The following is a 23,845-nucleotide window of genomic DNA, read 5'->3' on the forward strand; positions in this document are numbered from 1 at the left end:
AAAAATCCTAGTCAAAAGTGATGAGAGCCTGAAAATGAATGGGAGGCTGGGCGGGAAGCGGTGGTGATGAAATGAATGATAATCATTTCTTCTTTTCAGCAGAGCTCTGAGCTGTGCTCAAATTGTAAAAACGAATAACAAAATGGTTAGGAAATATAACCTTTACACCACTGTTCTCTAGGTCTTTCCTCTAATTGTAAGCAGTGGAGAATCTCTGCCACCTCTTTCTCAATCTGAATGACACAAATATGGATTGATATAAACCTCCTGCAGCCTGGCTGTGAAGCTGCACTATTCATTCTCTACAGCTTAATTTGGGTTTTCTGGGGGTGATTATGCTAGTGAAAAAAAAAAAAACCCACATTTTAAAAAATCATTTTTTACTTGCCAAAACTGAAATTCTTACAATCAGGGCTATGTCCAGTATCTGAAAGGAAGTGTTAATATCTACATAGCAAGAGGAAAAGACTCTGAGAGCTTGAAGTCCCTAATCTGTGAGACGCCTGGAAGATGGGCCTGGATTAGTTTACACAAGGATAATAAAGGCACTCCTTTCTGCAGGAAGATGGGTCTGAGAGAAGATTGATTGGGCGGTGATGACTGGTTTTGTCTGAGGTTTGGAGGCAAATAGAACAGTACAAGATACCTTGTAGTGGCTTGTTTCTGATCCAAGTCTAGGTCAAGAGCTAGAATCTGGTTGAGTTGGCCTTATGGGTCTGGCCGATGAGACCTTTATTAGACGGTCTGATAGTTAACACGTTAGGAGTGTACTTGTATACAAGAGCATGGACATAAAGCAAAAATGGAATTTATGTAACAAATATTAGAAGCAGGGGAGAAAAACTGTAAAGTCTGGGAACAGTGAGTTTTGTTTTCCTTCCATTTGTTAAGCAGATTGGCTGGAAGGCAATAAAGAAGCCAGGATAGGAAGTCCGCCCTTGAACAGGCTGACTGGGGAAAAAAATTCAGTGATTTATGGATTGTCCAAGATATATTGAGCATTCAACTGTGGAAAATATTTTACCAGCTGTATCTGAATAATGTTGGCTAGTGTCCTTCTCTTGACACCTCCACCTCAGCTAAGCCAGAATTGCACTATTTCCCACCTCAGAATTCCTCGTAACTGTAGAGTTTAGAAAGGGTGTCATGAAAGTGGCCGTGTTTGAGTTGAAACCTGAAGGATCATAGAACTTTAAATGTCAAATAGACATTATAAGTGCCTTTTCTGTCTATGAGCAAAGATGAGAAAGTGAATCATGGAGAATGTTAAAAATTCCAAGAGTGATAGAAAAGGAATGGATCTGAAAAAAATAGGTTGACATATGTTTACGGAAGGCATTAAATATTGTAACCAAACGCAGGTTTGGCCACTCGCTGCTCAAGAGCCAATAACGAATTGAGGGGCAAGCTTCAGTAGAGAAGAAAGGTTACCTTATTCAGAAAAACCGGCAAGCTGGGGAGATGGTGGACTTATGTCCAGAGACCAGCTCTGAAGATTCTGCTCAGCCATGACGGCTTTTAAAGGGAAAACAATCTCAGTTAATCATTAAGGCAGAAGGTCAGATTCTTCGTCATCTTTGCACTGTGTGCAAACCTGCTGACTTCTCCTGATCTATCTTGGGACGCCGTCTTGCCATGTGGTCCACCTGCAGATTTACTAAGGGAAAGCCAGGGGTAGAAGGTCAGTCATTCTTTAACTACTTAATTCTTCATACTTATCCCTTCTAATCCGGGAAAGGAATCAATAGGTTAGGGAAGGTGTTGTGTATGTTTAGTAAAGCGAAATCAGGAGCTAAGTTAAATGTTGCCTACTGACCTCATCTTTATGATTAAGGTCTAAAGAAAACAGGGATGGACAAAAGAAAAGAGACAGAGGAGCTGCTTACAATATGAGCGTAAGCAGTTCGGTCTTTATCCTGCCTTGTATGAAAGCTATTGGAAGTTTCTGAAGAGGGAAAAGAGATCATGTAACTTGTAAGATGCTTCAGGTGCCACTAGAGGATGAATAAGAGAAGTGAGATGTAGAGGACAGGGACACCATTATGGCTGTACGGCTACCCCCAAGACAACACTCCAACATCTTCCATAAGAGCTTAGTTATAGGCAAAGTTATGGAATAAGGCAGACTAAATTTAAAGCCTCTTCACTGTGTTTCAGCTTCCTGGTAGGACTCATCCAAGTGTTTATGTGGCCCTTTGGTAATTACTGTCCTTGTTTCACAAATGATGCCAGTGTTCTTAGTGTGTGGACTCTCTTGGGTCCCATTTTGCATATCAGACTTGCCGACATAGGATCTGTCTTGTACAACCCTCTTGCACTAGACTTATAGGGTCTGCTCTTCCTTCCCATGTTAATTCCAATTACTACGGGTGGTAGAACTGAGTACCCTCTTCTCCCTCTCCCCAAAAAGAGTGTAAATCCAAACTCAGGAAATATCAAAGTAGATAAACGTAAATCCAATTCAAAGGGGACAAAAGTTCATCAGGAGTCAAACAATTGGTAAGTAATCATAACCATGTGAATGCCCTCAGTGCCCTATCTCATTCTCCAAACTATGTGCCCCCTTTTGTCAGCTTTGGAGGCTGAGTTGCAGACAAGTGATGTAACTAACTGGTGGAGAGCTGAGTGCCTGAGCTGGCTTTACACTTAACTTCCTCAGACTTCAAACACCTTTTGCTCTGATTTTTTTCATCTAATTTTTATTCCTTTTAATCAAATGCATACCTTCGTACAGATTACAAAGTCAAATAGCTCTACAAGGCTTGTGAAGAAAAGGAGTGCCTTCCCACCACACGCATACATGCACATATAATCCCTACTTTTTAGCTGACTTTTAAAAAATCTACATTTCTTCAAATACTATACATATGTTTCTATTCCTTTTCTCTTTTTTTGGGAAGTATAGTTGATGCACGTTGTGTTAGTTTCAGGTGCACAGCAAAGTGATTCAGTTATATATATGTGTGTGTATATATATGTGTATATATATGGATCTTTTTTTCACATTCTTTTCCATTATACGTTATTACAAGATATTGAATACAGTTCTCTGTGCTATGTAGTAGGCCCTTGTCATATGTGTCTATTCTTGATTTTTATTTTCAGTTTGGACCATTATCTATTGACTTGACATGACGGAAGATGAAAATATGGCCCTTTTTTACCACCATCCGTACCATTGCGACCACGACACATCTGAACACTTCTTGTGCCCCCCTATTTTCTAAATACAGTTATATCATAATTTTGATTAGATGAGTATAATGGGAAACAGGAAAAATGACTGTTAAGGATTAAGTTCCTGAAACCAGTCTTTCTGGGTAAAAATCCTGGCTCTTTCCCTTCCTCTTTGTCCAATCTTTGTGTAGTGACTTAACTGTTTTATGCTTCCATTACTTAAGCTGTAGAATGATCAAATGAGTACACATACACTACATTATTGTGTGAGGATTATGGAAGTTAATACATAATATTCATACCATATATAAAGTGTGTATACATTAATAACTGTCAATTACTTTTACTATCTTGAAGATTATCTTCATCTCTCTCATGTTAAATCCTGTCTTCTATGTCCCATGTCTTTTCCTTTCTTGGTTTACTTCCTCATTTGGGGGCTGCTCCTGGAAAAAGGTACATAAGAAGTGAATTTTTGAAGAGCTTCAATGTCTATGAAATGTCTTGTGCTACCCTCATACTTAAGTAATAGTTTAGCTTTGCATAAAATTCTAGGGAGAAAATAAATCCCCTTAGGATTGTGTAGGCATAACTAGCTTTAAATAAAATCTGACCTCCCTCCCTCATTTTCTGAAATCTCCATCTCTGAGATTCCTAGTATTTGAATATTGGACTTCTAATTCCCCTGGCCTCCTTTTCCATCTTTCTGTTTTATTGCTTTACTTTCTAGGAAATTTCATTAACTTTCTTCTAATACTTCTATTGAATGTTTTCCTTCTCTTACTTTTAATTTTTAAGATTTTTTTATATGAATACTCTTTGGTTGTAGCTATTTTTGTTTCATGGATGCAATATCTTCTTTTGTTCCTCTGAAGATATTAATGATAATTTTTTTGGTATTTTTATCTCCCCAAATAGTCTTTCTTATTTTCTCCAAGTCATTTTTCACTAATTGTTTACTTCATATTAGATCTTTTTTTGAAATCCTTGAGTCCTTGCAGTCTGATCATATTTAAGAACAAGGCACTAAAAAGCTCATTTGAAATTTCTGCATGTGTGCAAAAACCCAGCTGGGCTGCTAGAATTCTGGGAACAGAAGGAGGAAGAAGATTGAGGAGTCCAGGGTCAGTATGTAAGTTCTCACCTAACCTTCCTGTTTTCAGTAGCCATCTTCTACTAAGCCCACTTACGCCCCTAGCTTTCCCAGTCCACAGACCTGGTTAATCATGCAAAAATAAATCTCCAGTCTCTACAGGGATGGGGAGATGATCATAATGGTAAAGATGGCTGAGCCTTTTTAAGTTCTGTAAAGAATAATGGACTACTTTAGATTTTCCCTAGCACCAGGTTTGGACTGCCTTTTTCAGATCTCCTCTGTCGTTTATTATTTTTCAGTCTTCTTTTTAGACACCAATATTGTTTTCAGTTTTCTTTGTTTTGACTTTGTGAGGTTTTGATTCCCTTTTTCTCCTTTACATTCTGTACTTGTTTTCTAGAGCTGAAGGATTCTTTTTTTTAATTTTTGTTGGAGTCTAGTTGATTTACTGTGATGTGTTAGTTTCAGGTGTACAACAAAGTGAATCAGTTATACATATACATATATCCACTCTTTATTTTTTTTTAAGATTCTTTTCCCATGTAGGCCATTACAGAGTATTGAGTAGAGTACCCTGTGCTGTACAGCAGGTTATTATTATTTATCTATTTTATATCCAGTAGTCTGTATGTGTCAATCCCAATCTCCCAGTTTATCCCTCCCCCGCATCCCCTGGTAACCATAAGTTTGTTTTCTACATCCATGACTCTACTTCTTTCTTGTAAATAAGTTCATTTGTACCCTTTATTTTATTTTTTTTAGATTCCACATATAAGTGATATCATGATATTTGTCTTTCTGTGTCTGACTTACTTTACTCAGTATGACAATCTCTAGGTCCATCCATGTTGCTGCAAATGACATTATTTTGTTCTTTTTTATTGTTTAGTAATATTCCATTGTATATATATGTACCACATTTTCTTTATCTGTTCCTCTGTTGACAGACATTTAGGTTGCTTCCATGTCCTGGCTATTGTCAATAGGGCTGCAATGAACATTGGGGTGCATGTGTCTTTTTGAATTATGGTTTTCTCCGGGTATATGCCCAGGAGTGGGATTGCTGGGTCATACGGTAGTTCTACTTTTAGGTTTTTAAGGAACCTCCATACTGTTCTCCATAGAGGCTGTACTAACTTACATTCCCACCAAGAGTGTAGGAGGGTTCCCCTTTCTCCACACCCTCTCCAGCATTTATTGTTTGTAGACTTTTTGATGATGGCCATTCTGACTGGTATAAGGTGATACCTCACTTAGTTTTGATGTGCATTTCTCTAATAATTAGTGATGCTGAGCATCTTTTCATGTGCTTTTTGGCCATCTGTATGTGTAGAGCTGAAAGATTCTGATGCCAGTTCCCATGTGTGGGTTTTTTCCCCCACACCAAGCAATTCTCGTACACCAGCTGGATGTCCTACAGTTCAACTGAATTCTGACACTATGTCCCCTGATCCCACAGTTAAGGACTCAGTCTTACAGGACTACCCTCCCCCACCAACACACACACATCATTTCAGATGCCAATCACAAGTCCAGGTTGTCACGTGGGATTCTGACTGAAAGACTATAGTTCAGAGGTTCCAATGACCTCCTCTTCTCGTTTGATTAATTTGCTCCAGCGACTCGCAGGACTCTTCCAGAAGTAGACAAAACATCTTACTTATGGATGAGGGGCCTGGGGCGGGTATGTGGGAAGGGGCGTGGCCATTCTGTGCTCTTCTTCAGTGAGCCGCTCATCTGACACCTCCATGTATTCTTCCGCCTGAAGGTCTCAGATCCCTGTCTTTTTGGATATTTATGGAGGCTCCATCACTTTGGCAAGCTTGATTATGTCAGTGGTGATTGAACTCAATTTCCAGCCCTTTTCTCCTCCCTGGAGGTGGGGGTAGGGTGGGACTGAATGTTCCAACTCTCCAGTCACGTGGTTGGTTCCTCTGGTGACCAGTCCCTACTCTTAGGTTACCTAGGGGCATTCCAGAAGTCACTCATTAATGTAACAAAAGACACGTTTGTTGCTCTCAACACTTAGGAAATTCCAAGAGTTTTCAGAGCTCTGTGCCAAGGACGGGGTGACGACCAAATATATATTTCTTTTTATAAATCACAATATCACAGGCTGCCATAAGGACTGCAGATTGGCTGGTTTCAACAACAGAAATGTATTCTCTCAGTTCTGGAGGCTAGAAGTCTGAAATCAAGGTATGAGCAGGGTTGGTTCCTTCTGAACGTGGTGAGGGAGACTCTGTCTCCTGGCTCTCTCCTAGCTTCTGGTAACCTTCAGCATTCTTTGACTTTCAGATTGCATTCTTCCAATGTCTTCACATCCTCTTTCCTTTATGCATGTCTGTCTCTGTGTCCCAATTTCCTCCCGTTTAGGAGGACACGTGTCCTATCGGATTAACATCTACCCTAATGGCCTCATCTTAACTTGATCATCTGCAAAGACCCTATTTCCAAAGTCACATTCACAGATACTTGGGTTAGGACTTTAACATTTTGGGGGGAGATGTATTTCAACCCATGACACAGTTGCTTACAGCCGCGGTCCGCAAGCTTTTTGGCACCAGGGACTGGTTTTGTGGAAGCCAGTTTTTCCATGGACAGGAGGTGAGGGGGATGATTCAGGCAGTAATGCGAGGGATGGGGGGTGGCACATGAAGCTTCACCCCTCCTCCGCTGCTCACCTCTTGCTGTGTGGCCCAGTTCCTAACAGGCCGTGGACCCGTACTTGTCCATGGCCCGGGGTATGGGGACCCCTGTTTTAGTGGAATTTCAAGAGACAGCAAAGATAAATATATCCTTTTCAATCTACCATCTTAAATCAGAAGTCTACCCTTTACTCTTTTCACTATCACATACTGCACATTTTTTGAGTCTTTACTTTGTATCCAAAGTACTGAGAATATAAATACACATAATATGCCATCAAGTGGCACAGAAGCAACTGCGAGAGACTACCTGAAACTAAGGACTCAAATGCCATTAGAATTGCCTCTAACTCCTTATCTGTCTCTATCTCTACCCATATATCTTGCCTCTCTGAATATCATCTTCTCTATCTCTTGTTGGAACCCAGAACAGAGCCATCCCAAAATATGCCTCAATGGCATATTGATTATTTTGAATTAAAGTTACTTCAGAAACAGCTGATGCAAGAGGGACACTGACCGTCCTCTCTGTCTACCTGAAAGCAGGAAATAAATCTCCCATGTGAAAGGGGCGCTCCCTGCGTCTAAGGTAGAAGCATACTTTTATTGCCAGATATGGGAAATTCAGGGACAAGAAACTTGTATAAGCAAAGCTTGTTACTTCTTTAATTTACCACTGCAAGCCCAAACTCTGTTTAGATTCTTCATTAATTGAGTACCCCAAACCTGTTTCTTTGCCCTGTCAGTTTCTCACAAATGTGCTGTTTCCTTGTCTAAAAAGTATAAAAGATGACTGCTTTGCCCATTTCTCAGATCTCATTTCTGAGATTTTTGTGTGCACTAATTAAAATTTGTTTCTTTTTCTCCTGTTCATCCACCTTGTGTCAATTTTTTATCAGTCCAGCCACAGAACTCATGAAGGGTAGAGGGGGAAATTTACCCCTCCCAGATATTCTTTTATGTTGAACTGGTACATTTGGACTGCAGGAGACTAAGACAATGGCTCCTGTAAACCTGTGATTTTACATCATCAAAGTTCATCTCCAAAGTAGAGGCTCACTTCTCTTAGTTCACAAATGAGAAGTTCTAAGGATAGATTCTGATTAGTCTTGTGTAAAGTTACTTGGCCTTATAAATGGTCAAGGCAGTGAGGGTCTATGATTGGTGGATTCTACTAGAAGAATTATGTGATATCAGTGGGACGAGAAATTCCCTCTGAAACCATGCTTATCCCCCACCCCTCCCCCCCAAAAAAATCCAATGAGAAGTAATAGGCATGATATCATCTAATGTATAATACATCATTACAAAATGCGTTGTGACAATGACAAGCACACAATGCTTTGGAAGCCGGTTGAAAGGATACAAAAGGATCCAGGCAAATGAAATGAAAAAGGTTTCCTGGAGAAAGCGATGCCTGCACTAAATCCTGAATAATTTATAGGAATCAGACAGAAAAAAAAATAGGAGAAAATGTTTTCACAGGAAGAGGCTTTGAGGATATCCAATGGCCAGAAACAAGGGCAATATTACAGAAAGAGGTAATTTAAGTGACTTAGTATGCCTGGAACAGAGAGAGCAAAATAGGAAATGGCAAAATATGAGGCAAGCGAGAAAAACATCAGGCAGATCCTAAGTACTAAATTTCTCTACTAAGGAATTTGAACTTTTTCCAAAGACTACAGAGAATCTCTGACCACTGAAAGATATTAAGAAGAGAAATGATACAATGAAATATGGTTTTATTATAGTTATTCTGGTATCAGTGAGCTTTCTCTATCTCCTAGAAAAGATAAAGATAAAAATTAAAGACTAAGAATGGATTTGAGTAATAATGGTGGTTTTAAAACATGTCTACAAATTCTTTAACATTCCTTCTATCTGGGCTGGAATTACCCTTCCAACCAAGGGTAATTCCTACGTGGTTCAGGACATCTTTTTCTTTTTTTTAAAAAAAAATAATTTATATTGCAGTATAGTTGATTTATAATGTGTTAGTTTCAGGTATACAGCAAAGTGAATCAGTTATACATGTAGATATATCCACTCTTTTTTAGACTCTTTGCCCATATAGGTCATTACAGAGTACTGAGTAAAGTTCCCTGTGCTATACAGTAAGTCCTTATTAGTTATCCATTTTATATAAAGTAGTGGGTATATGTCAATCCCAATCTCCCAATTTATCCCCCCACCGCCATACTCCCTGGTAACCATAAGTTTGTTTTCTACATCTGTGACTCTATTTCTATTTTGTAAATAAGTTCATTCATACTATTTTTTTAGATTCCACATACAAGCGATATCATATGATATTTGTCTTTCTCTGACTTACTTCACTCAGTATGACAATCTCTAGGTCCTTCCATTGCTGCAAATGACATTATTTCATTCTTTTTAATGGCTGTGTAATATTCCATTGTGTATATGTACCACATCTTCCTTATTCACTCCTCTGTCAATGGACATTTAGGTTGCTTCCATGTCTTAGCTCTTGTAAATAGTGCTGCAGTGAACATTGGGGTACATGTATCTTTTCAAATTATGGTTTTTTTCCAGATATATGCCCAGGAGTGGGATTGCTGGATCATACGGTACTTCTAGATTTAGTTTTTCAAGGAGGTTCTGGACATCTTGATTGCTTCCAAGTTTTGGCCATTATGAATAAGGCTGCTATAAACACCTGTGTGCAGGTTTTTATGTAGACGGAAGTTTTCAACTTCTTTGGGTAAATGCTAATGTCGGGGAGGAAGAAATTTCCCTCTGCTCTTCTTGGTTCTTCTGGCTGGTCTAAGAATTAAATCAACATGAGACACGTTAACAGGAGAAAACCAAACAAAAGTTTAATAACACACACACACAGGAGAGACCCAGGAGAACAGAGTAAACCAACTCACCAAAATGTCCCAAGCCCTTACCTTAAATACCTTCCTCAGCTAAGGACAAAAGAGGATGGATGTTTGAAGGTGGGGAGAGTCAGTTACGGGAAGTTACCAGGAAAAACGCGGTAAACAAGGGTAAGGTTATTTTGCAGATTAAAGTCCTTGACTCCTCTGTTGTTACGAGTTTCTAGAGATTTGGCCACAGTCCTCTTCCAGGGGCAACAAGGGAGACACCCTTATAAAGGAGATTTTCCTTACAAACACAAATGTCACTTACAAAATGGTAACTCCTTGGTTTTCAGTTTTCCCCACGTGTGCTGTTTCTTAGAAAACAACCAGCTTAAAATAATATACCAGAGATATTTTTAGGGTGGCAAATTCTGCTCCCCCTACACTAAGGGGTTGATTGCTATATTTTATTGTAAGCGTATGTTTAGTTTTCTACGAAACGACCAACCATCTTCCAAAGTGGCTTTACCATTTTTCATTCTCATCAGCAATGAATGAAAGTTCCTGAAATGTGAAATTTTCAATATCGCCTTTGGTTAAAAGGGGGATTTGGAAATATTTTTATCTGAATGAATGTTTTAATTTATAAAATTACCTCCTATATAATATTTTAAGTGTTCTGCTACAAATAAAAGCAGAGAGCAAGCTGTGGGAGTTGAAGCATTGAGTAGTCTAAGGTAAAGTATTAGCATTTAGAGAAGGCTTAAGGCAGAAAGAGTAACTGAAATTTCATCTCCAAATTATTTTTCATATATAAATTGTCACTGTGGTTAGGTATTTTTAAAATAAAAGTTAAAATCAGCTTTAAACTAGCTATGATTGTTTCCAGTAGATTTGATGGGAAAACAACACTCTTAAAAAATATTAATCTCCATCGTAATTATTTTCTCAATTGGTTTTAAAGTACTCCTTTGAGAGATTTAGCTACATTTGGGTCATTTTGAGAATAAGGACTAAACAATATAAACATATAATGTGATAAAAGAATTCCTGGATTTTCATACATGAGAAGGATTGAAAAATGCCATAGAGAAAAATAATGAGCATTAAAGGGTACGCAATTCATTTTCCTTGTTTCAATAATGAAACTTAGTTTCTTTTCTTTTGTGGGTTTGTTTTTTAAATCAGAGATAAGGAGACGGTCCCTGGAATCACTGTCGTTAGTAGTGGTTGGAAAGGCCTTTGTCCTCGGATTCTGAGCAGGCAAAGGGGAGGGCCAGAGGGAGGCGACACTGGCACCAGGTCCACCCTCCAGTCTGCCACCAGCCCTTCAGCTGGCACTTTGTATTCAGGTTAGGAGAGGACTACTCTTCTCAGGTGAATTTCTGCCTTAGGAAAAAAAAAATGTTTGAGGACTACTGAGTTAATCACCTGAATCGCTTGATATTTTCGTTTCCGAAGACAGGTCCGACTTCTGGGTTAGGAAGAGAAAGTAAATCATTTCTATATCTGAACGTGTGTCAAGCTCTTAGTAGTCGAGACTGACATCAGTTCTCTGGACCTTGATTACGCCTCTTGCCCTTCACCTTATACGTCTCTTCAAATCCCTTAGTCATGCTGTTTGTGCTGCTGTTCTAGGAGCCGCCTGCGGCCAAGACCTAAACAACATGACGCCAACGTGGTGAAGGAGGGGTCACGGTCGGGGGCAGCCAGCCTAGCACCGAAGGCGCCGGGCGAGTGCAATCCAACGAGCGAAGGACGAAAGGCAAGCACGGGGCACCTCTGCACGGGCCAAAGGAATGCCAGGACCCCCAATCCCATCTGTTCCCAGACTCCAGATCCCAACAGGCTGAAAAAAGCTGGATTTTCGCCATCTGTATTTGTTTTGGGGCCCAACCAAGAAGCTGCGAAGGAGAGGGAAGAAGACATTTTTAGAACAATTTTTTGTTTGAAAAACACCTCTAATGTCACAGTCACCATAAAATAAGAGGTGAAAATTTGCTCGTGGTCCCAGTTAACTCTATTCAGGGAAAGTTTACGTGGAAGGAGAAATCACCGAAATGGGCAGCGTTCCTGCCCACCCCCATCCCGCGGACCACGGGTCGCGGGGGGCGGGCCGGGAGGCGGGGCTTCGTGACGTCACAGGACCAACGCGCCGCCGTGTTGTTTTCGTGCTCCCGGGTCTCGGGAAAAGCCTCCGGGAATTCTTTACCTGGCCCTCCCTTGCCTCTGGACCGGGGACCCCGAGACCCCTTCTGAAAGCTCTGCGGAGCCGCATTGCGACGGGGGCTGGCCTTTCTGAAGCGGGTCTGAGACACATTGCGATTCGTTCCGAGGGAATCAAGACGGGAGAGACGCCTTCGTCCGCGAGGGAGGCAGTTCCCGTCCGGGGATCTTAGAAACCCTGCGGTCCATCATGAAGTTCCAGTATAAGGAGGACCATCCCTTTGAGTATCGGAAAAAGGAAGGAGAAAAGATCCGGAAGAAATATCCGGACCGGGTCCCTGTGAGTGTGGAGGGGGAGGGGGAGGGGGGAATGAGGGAGGGTGGCGGAGTCGTGATGGCTGCCAGAGGCACAGAAAGGTGGTCCCTAAAAGTGCTTAACCTGGACGCCCTTCACTACGGGGAGAGCCAGTGGGAGGAACGTTCGCACTGCGGACCCTTTAAAACCCGTATCCCCAGGGCCCGTCCCCATCTTTGGAGCTGACCGCAGTTTTTGAGCGGAGCCTACGTTTGAGTGACTCAGCAGTATTCCGGGGATGTGTGAGCTGGGATGTACTCAAAATGTGGGCCTTTTTGTGCGAGAATGATTAGGTTGGGACTAGCCATTTGCTGCCTTTAAGACTGCATGGAAATTGTTCTGGGAATAACAGGTGCGGTGGGTTTGCTCCCATCAGTTTTCTCCTTAGGTGGGTCTCCGTTAATCAAGTTGACTTTGGCCCTTATAGCCTTGGGTTTGGGAGGGAAGTGTTCGGAAGCCAGTGGATCCTTTATTTTTGTCTCTGAGGGTTAGGAAGCGGGGGTGGGGGGATGGGGGGCGCCCCAAGACAGGCCTGGCCCAGAAAACAAGGTCACGTTCTGCGCGCAGCAGCCGGGTTGCCTCATCATTCTTGGCTCCGGGGCGTGTGGGGCTGCAGCCAGCCTTCCTCCCGTATTTATTCTGAACGCATTGTACCTGGACACAATAAGGAAGGACTGAGACCTTTTTTCTCTCGGGTTTTTGGACTCTGGCGTATGTAATGTAAAACTAGTGCAGGCAGTGAGGAGGGAAGAAATAGTAAGGTATCTTGCTGCATCCGGGCGCTTTCCCCCTCTCCCCCTCCCCCGCCTCCTGCCTGGTTTTTCTCTACTGTGGGCTACGCAGCAGGATGGGAAGGCAGAAGGCTTTAAAGTGTGCTGGAGGGAACAGTCGCTGAGCTTTGGCGATGGGGGACTAGAGACCCTAAGATTGTGTGCTCTTTATCTCCGGGCAGGGACATTCGGATAAATAGTACAGATAATTTGCAGGTAAAGGAATTGCCATTATCTGATGGTGAAGAGGTACTCTTGAATTCCTTTCTAAACCTCATCTAACTTTGATGTTCTTACAGCTGCCAGAAGCGGCCTGGGCCGTATGAACCCCTTGCAGTCCTTTTCCTATAAGGGTAGAGGAGATATTAGGGCTGTTCCATTCCCCAGGAATTACATACAAAAGGGTTTTCAGCTAAAAAGGAGAGCTAGCCCTATTACCCACTGATGGGTTCGTGACCAACTGCTTTCTTGGTCTGTGGACCTTGCTTGACTGCTTTAAAAGTTTCCCCCAGGGCTTCCCTGGTGGCGCAGTGGTTGAGAATCCGCCTGCCGATGCAGGGGACGCGGGTTCGTGCCCCGGTCCGGGAAGATCCCACGTGCTGCGGAGCGGCTGGGCCCGTGAGCCGTGGCCGCTGCGCCTGCGCGTCCGGAGCCTGTGCTCCGCGACGGGAGAGGCCCGCGTACCGCAAAAAAAAAAAAAAAAGTTTCCCCCACATCTTGGTGATACCCATTCCTACTCTCTTATAATAATATTTGAAAGTGACAGCTAACTCTGATTGATAACTTACCATGTATCTGGGAGTATTCTCAGTGGCCTGTCTATATTCATTCACTTGGTCCTCACACCGTTATAATCCCGTTCTACAGAGGCAGGATCTGAGGTCACAGAGAACTGAAGTAACTTCCAGAGAGTTTTCACCTGGCTGCTGCGTGGCCGAGCTGGGGTTCTGACCCTGGCTGCTGGGCCCTCCATGTCACACTGCTTCTCAAGCTCTAATGCGATTCTGTTAAGCAGAATTGTTTAAGTGGGCGGTGTGTGCCTCGCACTGTTAGGTATTGGGAATAGAGAAGTCAAGTGCTGCTGCCTTCAAGAGTTCACAGATGGAAGCAGGATGCCACCACGGCACCCCAGTCAGCAAAGTGACTACCGCGTATTCAGAACGCTAAGTATGAGGCCCTGTTCCAGTAGCTCCGTATAAGCCACAAACTCAGAATCGTACCTGTTCCTAAATCTAGTTAAAATTCTCACACATTTCCTCAAAACAGCCTTCTCCATTTCAGTCGTTTACGTGCGTTCAGGCAGAATATTTCAGCTAATCACCCGTATTTTTGTTCTGCTCATTGTTTGCTGTTAAATGTTTCACTTGTGTGATAGTTTGTAAGCCATTAGGACCCTCACTTAGATCTCATGATCCCTCCAGTTAGGTTTGAACCAGTGGTCAGCCTCCTAGCTGCTCCTTAGGTGCTCAGCCTGTGGCCTTCTTTCTAGTTGTGACGCCCAAGGATCTCTACCCTCTGAATCCTGAGATTTGGGGCAAGTTCTGGGCAGAACCCTGAATCTTGCCGTGCTCAAGTGTTGTGTTTACGGAAAAGAGGGTTAGACTAAATGATTTCTAAAGCCCTTTCTCCCTAGATCGTTGGTGTAATTAAAGCAGTCACCTACCCTGACTGCTTACATGACTTGAGTGTAGCCTGAGCACATCTGTAGCTGCCACCCAAAAGAATAGGTGTGCTTGGGCCTTGAGACAGAGTTTCATGGCATTTTGAAGTTACCTTTCTAGCTACAGTGTATTGAAAACCTGCAACATAGCAGGAAACTGTTAGGAAGAGATTTTGCCTGTTTTTTGAAATTCATGAGCAGCCGTATGGAGTATTAGTCACATTTCACAGAGGAGGAAAACTGAGACCCCAACAGGCAAAGCGTCTAGGCCCAGGGCCCGCTGCAAGTGAAGGGTTCCTGGGAACTTGAATATTTTCTGGTAAGCGAAGGCCTTAATGAATCCTTCTCCCCTCCTGTTCCTCCACATCCCGCCCTCTCCTCCCGATGTCACAATTGCACTTGGCTTTGTCGCTCTCTTTTTGTGCTCCCTTCACGTGGTTCCCATGTCTTATTAATCCGGGCTGGAGCTGCCACGTCGTCTCAGAGTTCCAGCGTGACACAAGGCAGCCTCCTTCCCTCTGATTTTATGTGCCTGCGGCCTCCTGTCCATCCTTATTGTTGCACCATCACTGTCTCTTCCCGTGTTCTTCCTACTTTTTCTTTTAATTTCTGACTCACGTATCACTGCTGCAGTTTTGATTTTTATTTATTTATTTTTTCTTCCGGTTTTATGGAGATATAATTGACATGGCACTGTGTAAGTTTAAAGTGTGCAGCATAATGATTTGACTTACATACCTCATGGAATAATGATCGCAGTAAGTTGAGTGAATATCCATAATCTCATACACAGATACAATATTAAAGAAGTTGAAAAAAAATTTTTTGTGTATGATGAGAACTCTTAGGATTTACTCTCAAAGTGTAATTGACCTACAGCACTGTGTTAATTCCTGTTACTACGCAACGTAGTGGTTTTTTCTATACATTTCAAAATGATCACCGTGATAAGTCTGGTTAGTTATGGTATGTCACCATATTACGTAGTCATTATTTATATTCCTCACACTATACATTTTGTACCTGTGACTCATTTATTTTGCAACTGGATTTATTTTTATTGTTAAGTGTGATCACGTCCTTCTGGTCTTCCAGGTGCAGGATTCTTTTTCTGTGCAAAAATAAGTAGGTTTTCACTTGTTATTCTCTCCCCTTAAATTTAAAAGCCTCAGATGTCTCCAAATCAATCCTTATGTTTAGATCTTTATAATTTACAGAGCCTTTTCACTTAAAATTTTATGGATTATTCCAAGTTCATTGTATCACTTCCATGCCTCTGTAAAAGATGTGTTTGAAAGTTATCGTCTTCCTTTTACTTGGACTGCTGAAGCTCAGAGAGGTTAAGTGACCTGTCGAAGGTCACACAGCTACTAGGGATACTTATCCAGTGTATATTTCTATTTCTTTACATTTTCTGTACTTCCCATATCTTCTGCCTAGAGTGATTATATTTTCTAAACTAAAAATCTAAAGCTGATGATTTTACAATAGATTTTAAATATTTTTAAATTAAATTAAATTATATATCACATATAATATATAAATAGTAAATATATTTATATAATATTTACATTTAAGTATATTTAAATTAATATTAAAAATTTATTTATAAAATGTTTTCTATTTTATAAATCTTCATGTATAAAGAGTCTTTAAATTTTACATATCTTTTTTTCTTTTCGTTACAGACGTATATGATCTTTCTAAAACTTGAAATATTATAGAAATATTTAATGTAGACATTGAAAATCTCTTAAAATCCTAACAGATAATCAGTATCGATTAATGGGTTAGTTATTGTACTGACATCATATTAAAGAATATAAGAACTGTTTTAATACTTACTTTTTTTCAGTTAATAGTATCTTGAATATATTTTTTGCAGTCGTTCTCAAAAATTTTGACGAAGTATAAAATTTGAATCACATTATCTGTACCTTTAATAAATGGCATTTATAAGAAAGAATAAAACTAATAGGTACTCAGGACCATCTGTGAAAATTCAGATAACCTTGGTGCTTTAACTAAATACCAGAAAGTATATATCCTATAGTATACCTTACAGGTAATTCGTAATTAAAATCAAGGTTTTTAAAATCTTTACTTTTCATAACATGCCCTCCTCATCCTCTTGTTATTGCAGTAATAAAACTATAACCTTATTACGAAAGTCCATTTCCCCATACATTTTGTAAGGGGTAAGGGGGAATAAGAAATGGAAAAGCTTTAGTGGCCCTAGACGAACTCACTTCAGATAGGGCGACTGCAGGCTGTAGAGGGGAAAATACCAGGTTGGATTCTGCAGTTTTTATCCCCACTCTCTACTTCTCCTCCCAGGTGATCGTGGAGAAGGCTCCCAAGGCCAGGGTGCCTGATCTGGACAAGAGGAAGTACCTAGTGCCCTCTGACCTCACTGGTAATGCTCTTTCCCTCCCCTGACAACTTCCTCCCGTGGGAAAGCATTCCCAGTCCTTCCTGTGTGCATGTGATTGTGGGATTGAGAGGAAGTAGAATTGAAGAGAGTGAGTGAGAGTCTCCTGGGAGTTAGGTGATTCAAAGACGGTGGTGTCATAGTTCTTTCCCGTCACCGGTTTCGTCAAGCATTTCCCATGATAGTGCTTTGTTTGATTTAGATGCAGCAAAGTACGAAAGCTTGAAAGAAAAGATCCGACATCCATTATTTAAACCGCTTAAAACTCAGCTTTGTTACTGTGATACCAATTTACTCCAAAAGGAAAACCAGACTAGTTTATTGGGAGGATCACGTTTTAGAGATTCTCAGCTGAATACCTTGTCTCGAGCTACAGTTTTTTGTTAATACATCTTGTAGATACTGTTTGGATAGGATATATTCATTCTTCACGTTGATTCTTTAATGGAGAACTGCATCCAGGAGACACTTGGAAAGATTTTGTAGATGTGTCCGCTCCAGAGTTATTAGATTTGCATATCAGCCTTCTAGAAATCTTTCGGTGTGCTCAGTGAAGGGTAATGCACTGAACCCCACTTACTGCCCCAACGTTGGGGTGACTGATTGTGCTGAGGTGACTGCAGTCTGTTAGACAGCTTCCCGTCACAAGTTTGTCTTAGGTGGGAGTGGGAAGTGTGTTTCTTTCTTTCTTTTTGTTTTTTTTTTCTTCTTCTTTTTGGCTGCACCACGTGGCTTGCAGGATCTTATTTCCCCGACCAGGGATCAAACCCGGGCCCTGGCAGTGAAAGCGCCAGAGTCCTAACCACTGGACTGCCAGGGAATTCCCTGGAAGTGTGTTTCAAATCAGATTTAGACAATGATGGGAGTGTTTCAGTCTGGAGACACATTGTATTCCCTCAAAGGTGTCCGCAGGCTTTGAGTGGATATGCTAACATTAGGTCTGAAGTTGAGTGAAGTGGGGAAGGATTGAGGAATTAAACTCCTCCATGGCATGTCAAGAAATATGCAGGCTTCTTTGAGTGTCGCTTTTTATTTCTAAAGCTGGAGGACGGTATTGGGCTCTGCTCAGGTGATCTGTAAGTCTGGTGCTTTCGGAAACAGGTGCAGTAGGATTTTTTTCTGGATCTTACCGTTCTGCTAACCTCTCATTTTCTTCCGCCTTTCCTTCCTTTTCTCAAACCTTCCTTCATCCAGTCGGCCAGTTCTACTTCTTGATCCGGAAGAGGATCCACCTGAGACCCGAAGACGCCTTATTCTTCTTTGTCAACAACACCATCCCTCCCACTAGCGCGACCATGGGCCAGCTCTATGAGGTAATGGTCCTGGTGACAATACCGTGCCGTCTGGCCGTCTCTAGCTTTTGTCCCAGGTGTGTTATCAGCATACCTGGGAAGTGGGGCAGGAGGTGTTGTTTATCAGGTTCCTTTCACAGGGCCGTGTCAGGCTCTGGGAGATCAGATGCCACTTGTCCCTTAGGGAGTGAGCAGCCCACTAGATTCAGTCCCTTTGAATTCTCTTTTCAGTCTTGCCTTGCTATAGTGTTTTAACATTGGATCGTCTTTACTGAAACAGCAGGAAGTGGTTTCTGACTGCAAAAATTCCAGGTAAAGTGAAATTTAAAATTAAGGCCGTCTGTAAATGGATTCATTTGTCTTCACAGATCAACTCAGTTGGAGGGAATAACTTGAGTGTTTTTTATTTGGTTCAATTGGTAAACTGTCAGAATCTGATGAGAAAACTGTAATAAAGGACTTTATCACGCTATATCACCTAAGATTGGCACTGCACTGTTATTCCTTAAAGGGTTTCACACAGCACTGCCTTCTTTGCGCGTGCCATTAGTGACTTGCACAAACTTCTCTAATAACCTCTCGTTTTTATTCCACAGCACACACCCCCTATTAGTTTTTATTCCAGTATATATACTGTTACATTGTATCCGTGTTCCCCTTGCCAGCATGAGCTCTTTAGGGGTCATGTTGGTCTCCCTGACGCGTATGGCGTTCTCCTCCACGAAGGTCTCTGTGAACTCAGAGTTCAGAGGTGAATCGCAGCCACTTCTGCTGCTTCTTCGATCCCCTTTTCGGCGGGGACTGATGATACCTCCTCTGCCTGCCTTACAGAGTTGTGTGAGGCTCTGAATCCTAGGGATGATGAGTGTGGTTACGTTTCCTAAACCGTCGTCTCACCTCTTCCCCTAGGACAACCACGAGGAAGACGACTTCCTGTACGTGGCCTACAGTGACGAGAGTGTCTACGGGAAGTGAGGGGCGGAAGCCGGCCAATGGGAGCGCCGGACTCGGGGCAGGGGGAGGGGCGTGTGTGGGGCTTGGGGAGAGAGCGGGGAGGGCTCCCCCGTGGAGGGGACAGAAGGTGAAGACGTCTGGAAACAGTGCGCTGCCCACACCATCACCGTATCTTCACATGCGCTCAACTGATGTTTTTTTGCTGCTTTCTCGGCCCAGGGAGAAAGCACGTCAGGACAGAGCTGTTGGATCGGCTTCATAGAAAAACGAGGATGCTCTAGTCTCACAACACTGCTGCGAATTAACTTTTGTGGGATTTCCATGTAAGAACCGGGGGGTGGGCAAGTTGGGGCCAGAGATCGTGGACCACCAGTAACTTTCTGCTCTCCTCCTCTTTGGGCAGGGATTCTGGTTTTGACATGGGCACAAGACGTGTAGGGAAAGAGGGGATGGGAGTGTTTCAGGACCGCTGGTAGCGGACCATTCCTGGGGACCAAAAGAGACCCATTGTAATCGAAGCGTTGTGACCCCTGACCTCTCCTGTCTCCACATGTCCTCCCGCATCCCAGTGTCATCTCACAAGCATCACGGTACCCGCGCCAGTGGTGGCGGTAGACCTCAGACCCAGACACTTAGACGGAGCTCTCCTCCTGCTGGAAAATAGGGGCCAGGCGTGAGGGAAGTCACGATTGCGAAGATAGTCTTGGTAGCATTAAACGGGAGCATCTCTGTCTAACCTGCTTTGCTCTCCGGTGCCCCTTTTCCCCACACCTACCTTGGACTTCAGTGAGCCTCAGCCCTTTCCAGCGATAGGCTGAAACCACTCGTCTGGCGTTTCCCAAACTTCACTCCGTGAAGAGGGAGAAACACGAGCTAGGTATGGAAGGGGCAGGTATGAGGTAAGATGGCTCGTCCACACCTCCCGCTCCTCCAGAATTCTTGCTCCCGGGCTGCTGTCCTTCACTCTCAAACGCACGGAAGTGCCCAGTGAGGGCCAGCTGCTTCCCCCCCTTGGGTTTTCACTTAGCACCGCTGCTAGATAGAAACATTTGAGAGGCTGACTTTTCGTAGTTCCCGGGGAATTCTATCTGATTCTGATTGTTTTCACTTTAGGGCTTACGGTGTGGGTGGGAGTGGGAAGCGGAATTGCACTCGGATGGGACATCTCAGTTCATCTCAGACACGACACTTCAGTTCATCTCCGCGAATGAAAAGGGTCCTTCCCGTGGCGGAAAGCCGTGCGTCAGTTCTGTCAGCTGCAGGCTCTTGTATCATGAAGTTACTGCTGTCAGGCCGAGGAAATAAAAGAATTGCATACCTTAAAAACCTGCCGTGAGTTCAGAAATGTTGCTTTCATTTAGTAGGTCTTAGAATAGACGGCGTGTGGACCGCGAGCAGAAAACCTTGCGTTGGGGTGGCTGTCGGCTGGGCGCCCACGTGCGGTCAGACGTGCACTGCGTGTCACTGCCCAGGAGTCACCGTCCAAAGGCGAATGGAGGCGGGGCGGCGTGCCCGGGGTGCCGGTGCCGACGTGGGTGATTTTCTCCTCCGCAGACGGAAGCCTTGTCACCGCTTTACGTATTCCTCAGAGCTGAAGGTGGAAGACTGCGTGCGTTCGAAGATTAGGGGTGGAGGGGTGGGGGGGGGGCGGTGCTTGTTAAAATGCAGATGTCTAGGCCTTCCTTGCCCAGATTTGGCTGACTCAGAACCTCAGCGTAGGCAGCTGTATTCTTAACGGGCTCCTCGTGACGGCTGCACGCTGAGCTTGGAGAGGCGTTGCTCTGGTACCTGGTTTTGCTGTTAAGTCCTCACCCAACCTGTTCTTTTCACATCTTGGTCAATATGAGGCCACCATTTCCCAAGGCAACAAACGGCGCCTCCTTAAGGCTCCCGGGGTCAGAACAAGCACCGTGCCTTCCGAGCTTAGGAGAGTCTTCATTCAGGAACCCATATGCAGGCAGGCGGTGGGGTGCCAGTTTAGAGACAATGAAAAACAGACGAGTACAAATTCCTTTCTGAAAGAAATGTAATGTCCATTTCTCATCTTCTTTATTTTGTTTGTTTTTTTTTGCGGTACGTGGGCCTCTCACGTTGCGGAGCACAGGCTCCAGACGCGCAGGCTCAGCGGCCACGGCTCACGGGCCCAGCCGCTCCGCGGCATGTGGGATCCTCCCGGACCGGGGCACGAACCCGTGTCCCCTGCATCGGCAGGCGGACTCTTAACCACTGCGCCACCAGGGAAGCCCTCTCATCTTCTTTAATCAATCGCAGGACTCTCTCCCCAAGTGGTGTCTAGCTCTGTAGAGTTTTATGGTAATATAAGAGTCAGCAGAAAAGAAGTAGGGGGTCATAAGGGATCCATGGCAGGATTCCACCCACCACCAAACCCAAATCATGCCCAGTGTACTGATTGAGTCGAAGGGTAGAAGAAGCCCAAGCCCAGCAAAGGCCGCATGCAGGAACTACAGAAAGTTCTAAGGAGTTTTCGTGTTGACATCAAGGCATTGGAAATGGACACCTGTCCCTACTGGCAAGTATTGGGGTGTTTCTGATAAAACCAAATGGAAGCTAATAACTGGAGTTAAGATAACGAACTTGCAACTACAGACTTGCCCACACTACCTAGGAATGAGATTGGATAAATGTTTAAAAGAAAAACACACGGCAGTTCCCAGTCCTCCGTACACATCGGAAGCAGTGGTGCGGGAGACTGTAGGCCATTGCTAAACCAAAGAAGTGCCTTGAATTTAGAGGCTGTGCCTCCCCCAGGAGGCCTTTGCTTATTTTGGTCCTGCTTATCTCTAGATTTTCCTGGTAGAAAAAGTGTATCCTCGGATGGGACGTCACATACCATATTAGACCAGCCCTCTGACCTAGGTGCCTAAAGTTCAAACAACTAAGTTCAGAGACAAAGGCAGGCTGGATATGTCATTGTTCTCAGTTGGATATGATGCTCTTTCCTGCACATCAGCATCTCAGCATCATTTCCCTGTTTCCTGCTGGTCAAGCTTTAAAGCTTCTTAGCACCCTCAGTCCACTGTGAGTCATCTTGAACTAAAAGCACGTTAGCAAATGTCCCTTCCTTAATTGGGTCCCATGGAAGAGTCACTGACACCCCGATGCATATTTCTGGGGACCAGTCTTGAGTGATGTGTCACGTAAGCCCGTTCTTCCCTTGGAGGTCAGTATGACGTCAAGGGCAGAGTTGAGTGAGTCCTTAACTTCTACTATATATTTTGGTAGGAAGATCTCAGATACAGCTGTAGGATAAGCACGCATCTACGTTTGCCAAAGACAGTCTAGATTGATGCTTATTGTCCTGATTGGTTTATTAACGGTTCCTTATTGCACTGTCACAAGTCCCCCAGTGAACAAAATGTTATATGGTCACGCTCTTTATACTTAGTATAAAAAGGGAAGCTTAGTTCCACCATCCATCCCAATGCAGCCTGCCCGGCACGGGGTGGGTAGAGGCCAGAAAAAGGTGGCCAGTCCTGGATGGCAGATTGTTCTGCTTCATTCTATTCTTTTCCCCAACGCGGAGTGGTTTTCTTCCTCTAAAGCACTGTGTACTTAAAAAAAAAAAACAAGTTCTCAGCCCGTACTGTGAAATCAGAAGCTAAGATTGCAGAAGAACAAAACAAACGGTTAAATCGTGACTAGTGGTGATTAGGCAGACAGGTGCACTGCCTTGCACAACTCCAGGGGGTGCCCTGCCGTGGCGGTGTGAACAGCGCTCTCCAGAGCTGGCTGGTGCCCAGCCTCTGCCTCGGTGCTTTCACCCTTTGGACACAACAGTGTCAGTTATTATTGCAAGTCGCTGTGACTCTGTTGCGTGTATGAAGCACGCAGTTCTATCAAAACATCGCGTCTGTCGGTAACCACCCAGTATGATAGGTGTGGTATGATTTTGAGATTCTGTATGTGGGCTGGGACGGCACATGTACACTTGCCCGTGGATACAGCCCCAAGTCAACTGCGATAAGAAGTCATTTCTGAAAAATAGACTAGTTGATAAACTGATTCCATCCACTTTTTTTTTTTTTTTTTACTCAATACAAAACTTGAAATCACCTATTTCTAGCTGTGTTTTTTTGGGGATATACTTTTTACTCCGACAGATTTGACCAAGTTCCAAGCATTCATCCTCGTTTTGTTTTTGCCGCGTGAAACCACCAGTTATTTTCAGAAACTGGTCCACTTCGTCCTCGAGTGGCTCTGAGTCCAGTTGGCCACTTTACTGCTGCCCGAGTAACTAGTCCCTTTCTACCCCCCTACTCCTCACCCGCCCCTCCGTCTACCTGGATGTTACGGTGCGGGGCCTGCAGCTCGGTCAGCTCCAGCCTGGGGTGTCCTCTCCCGTAGATGACTCAGGGCTACAGAGCTTGTTTTTCTCACGCTTCAAACCGCCTACCGCCCCAAACAAAAAACATTGAGTCTTCAGCCCCAAAGCTGTAAGATGTTGTGA

The 23,845-nt window shown here is 43.5% G+C and overlaps 1 protein-coding gene across 1 annotated transcript; it reads left to right on the top strand.

The window, feature by feature from the left end:
* Nucleotides 1–11,081: 11,081 nt before the first annotated feature.
* GABARAPL1 (GABA type A receptor associated protein like 1) lies at nucleotides 11,082–20,703 on the top strand. The gene is made up of 5 exons (XM_067008727.1): nucleotides 11,082–12,255; nucleotides 17,038–17,116; nucleotides 18,326–18,444; nucleotides 19,333–19,358; nucleotides 19,597–20,703. Exons 1-5 carry the CDS (start codon nucleotides 12,166–12,168, stop codon nucleotides 19,637–19,639), a joined length of 357 nt encoding a protein of 118 aa, XP_066864828.1. The 5' UTR covers nucleotides 11,082–12,165; the 3' UTR covers nucleotides 19,640–20,703.
* The last annotated feature ends 3,142 nt before the right edge of the window (nucleotides 20,704–23,845 follow it).

The sequence above is a fragment of the Kogia breviceps genome, chromosome 12, assembly GCF_026419965.1.
Source record: "Kogia breviceps isolate mKogBre1 chromosome 12, mKogBre1 haplotype 1, whole genome shotgun sequence".
NCBI lineage: Eukaryota > Metazoa > Chordata > Mammalia > Artiodactyla > Physeteridae > Kogia > Kogia breviceps.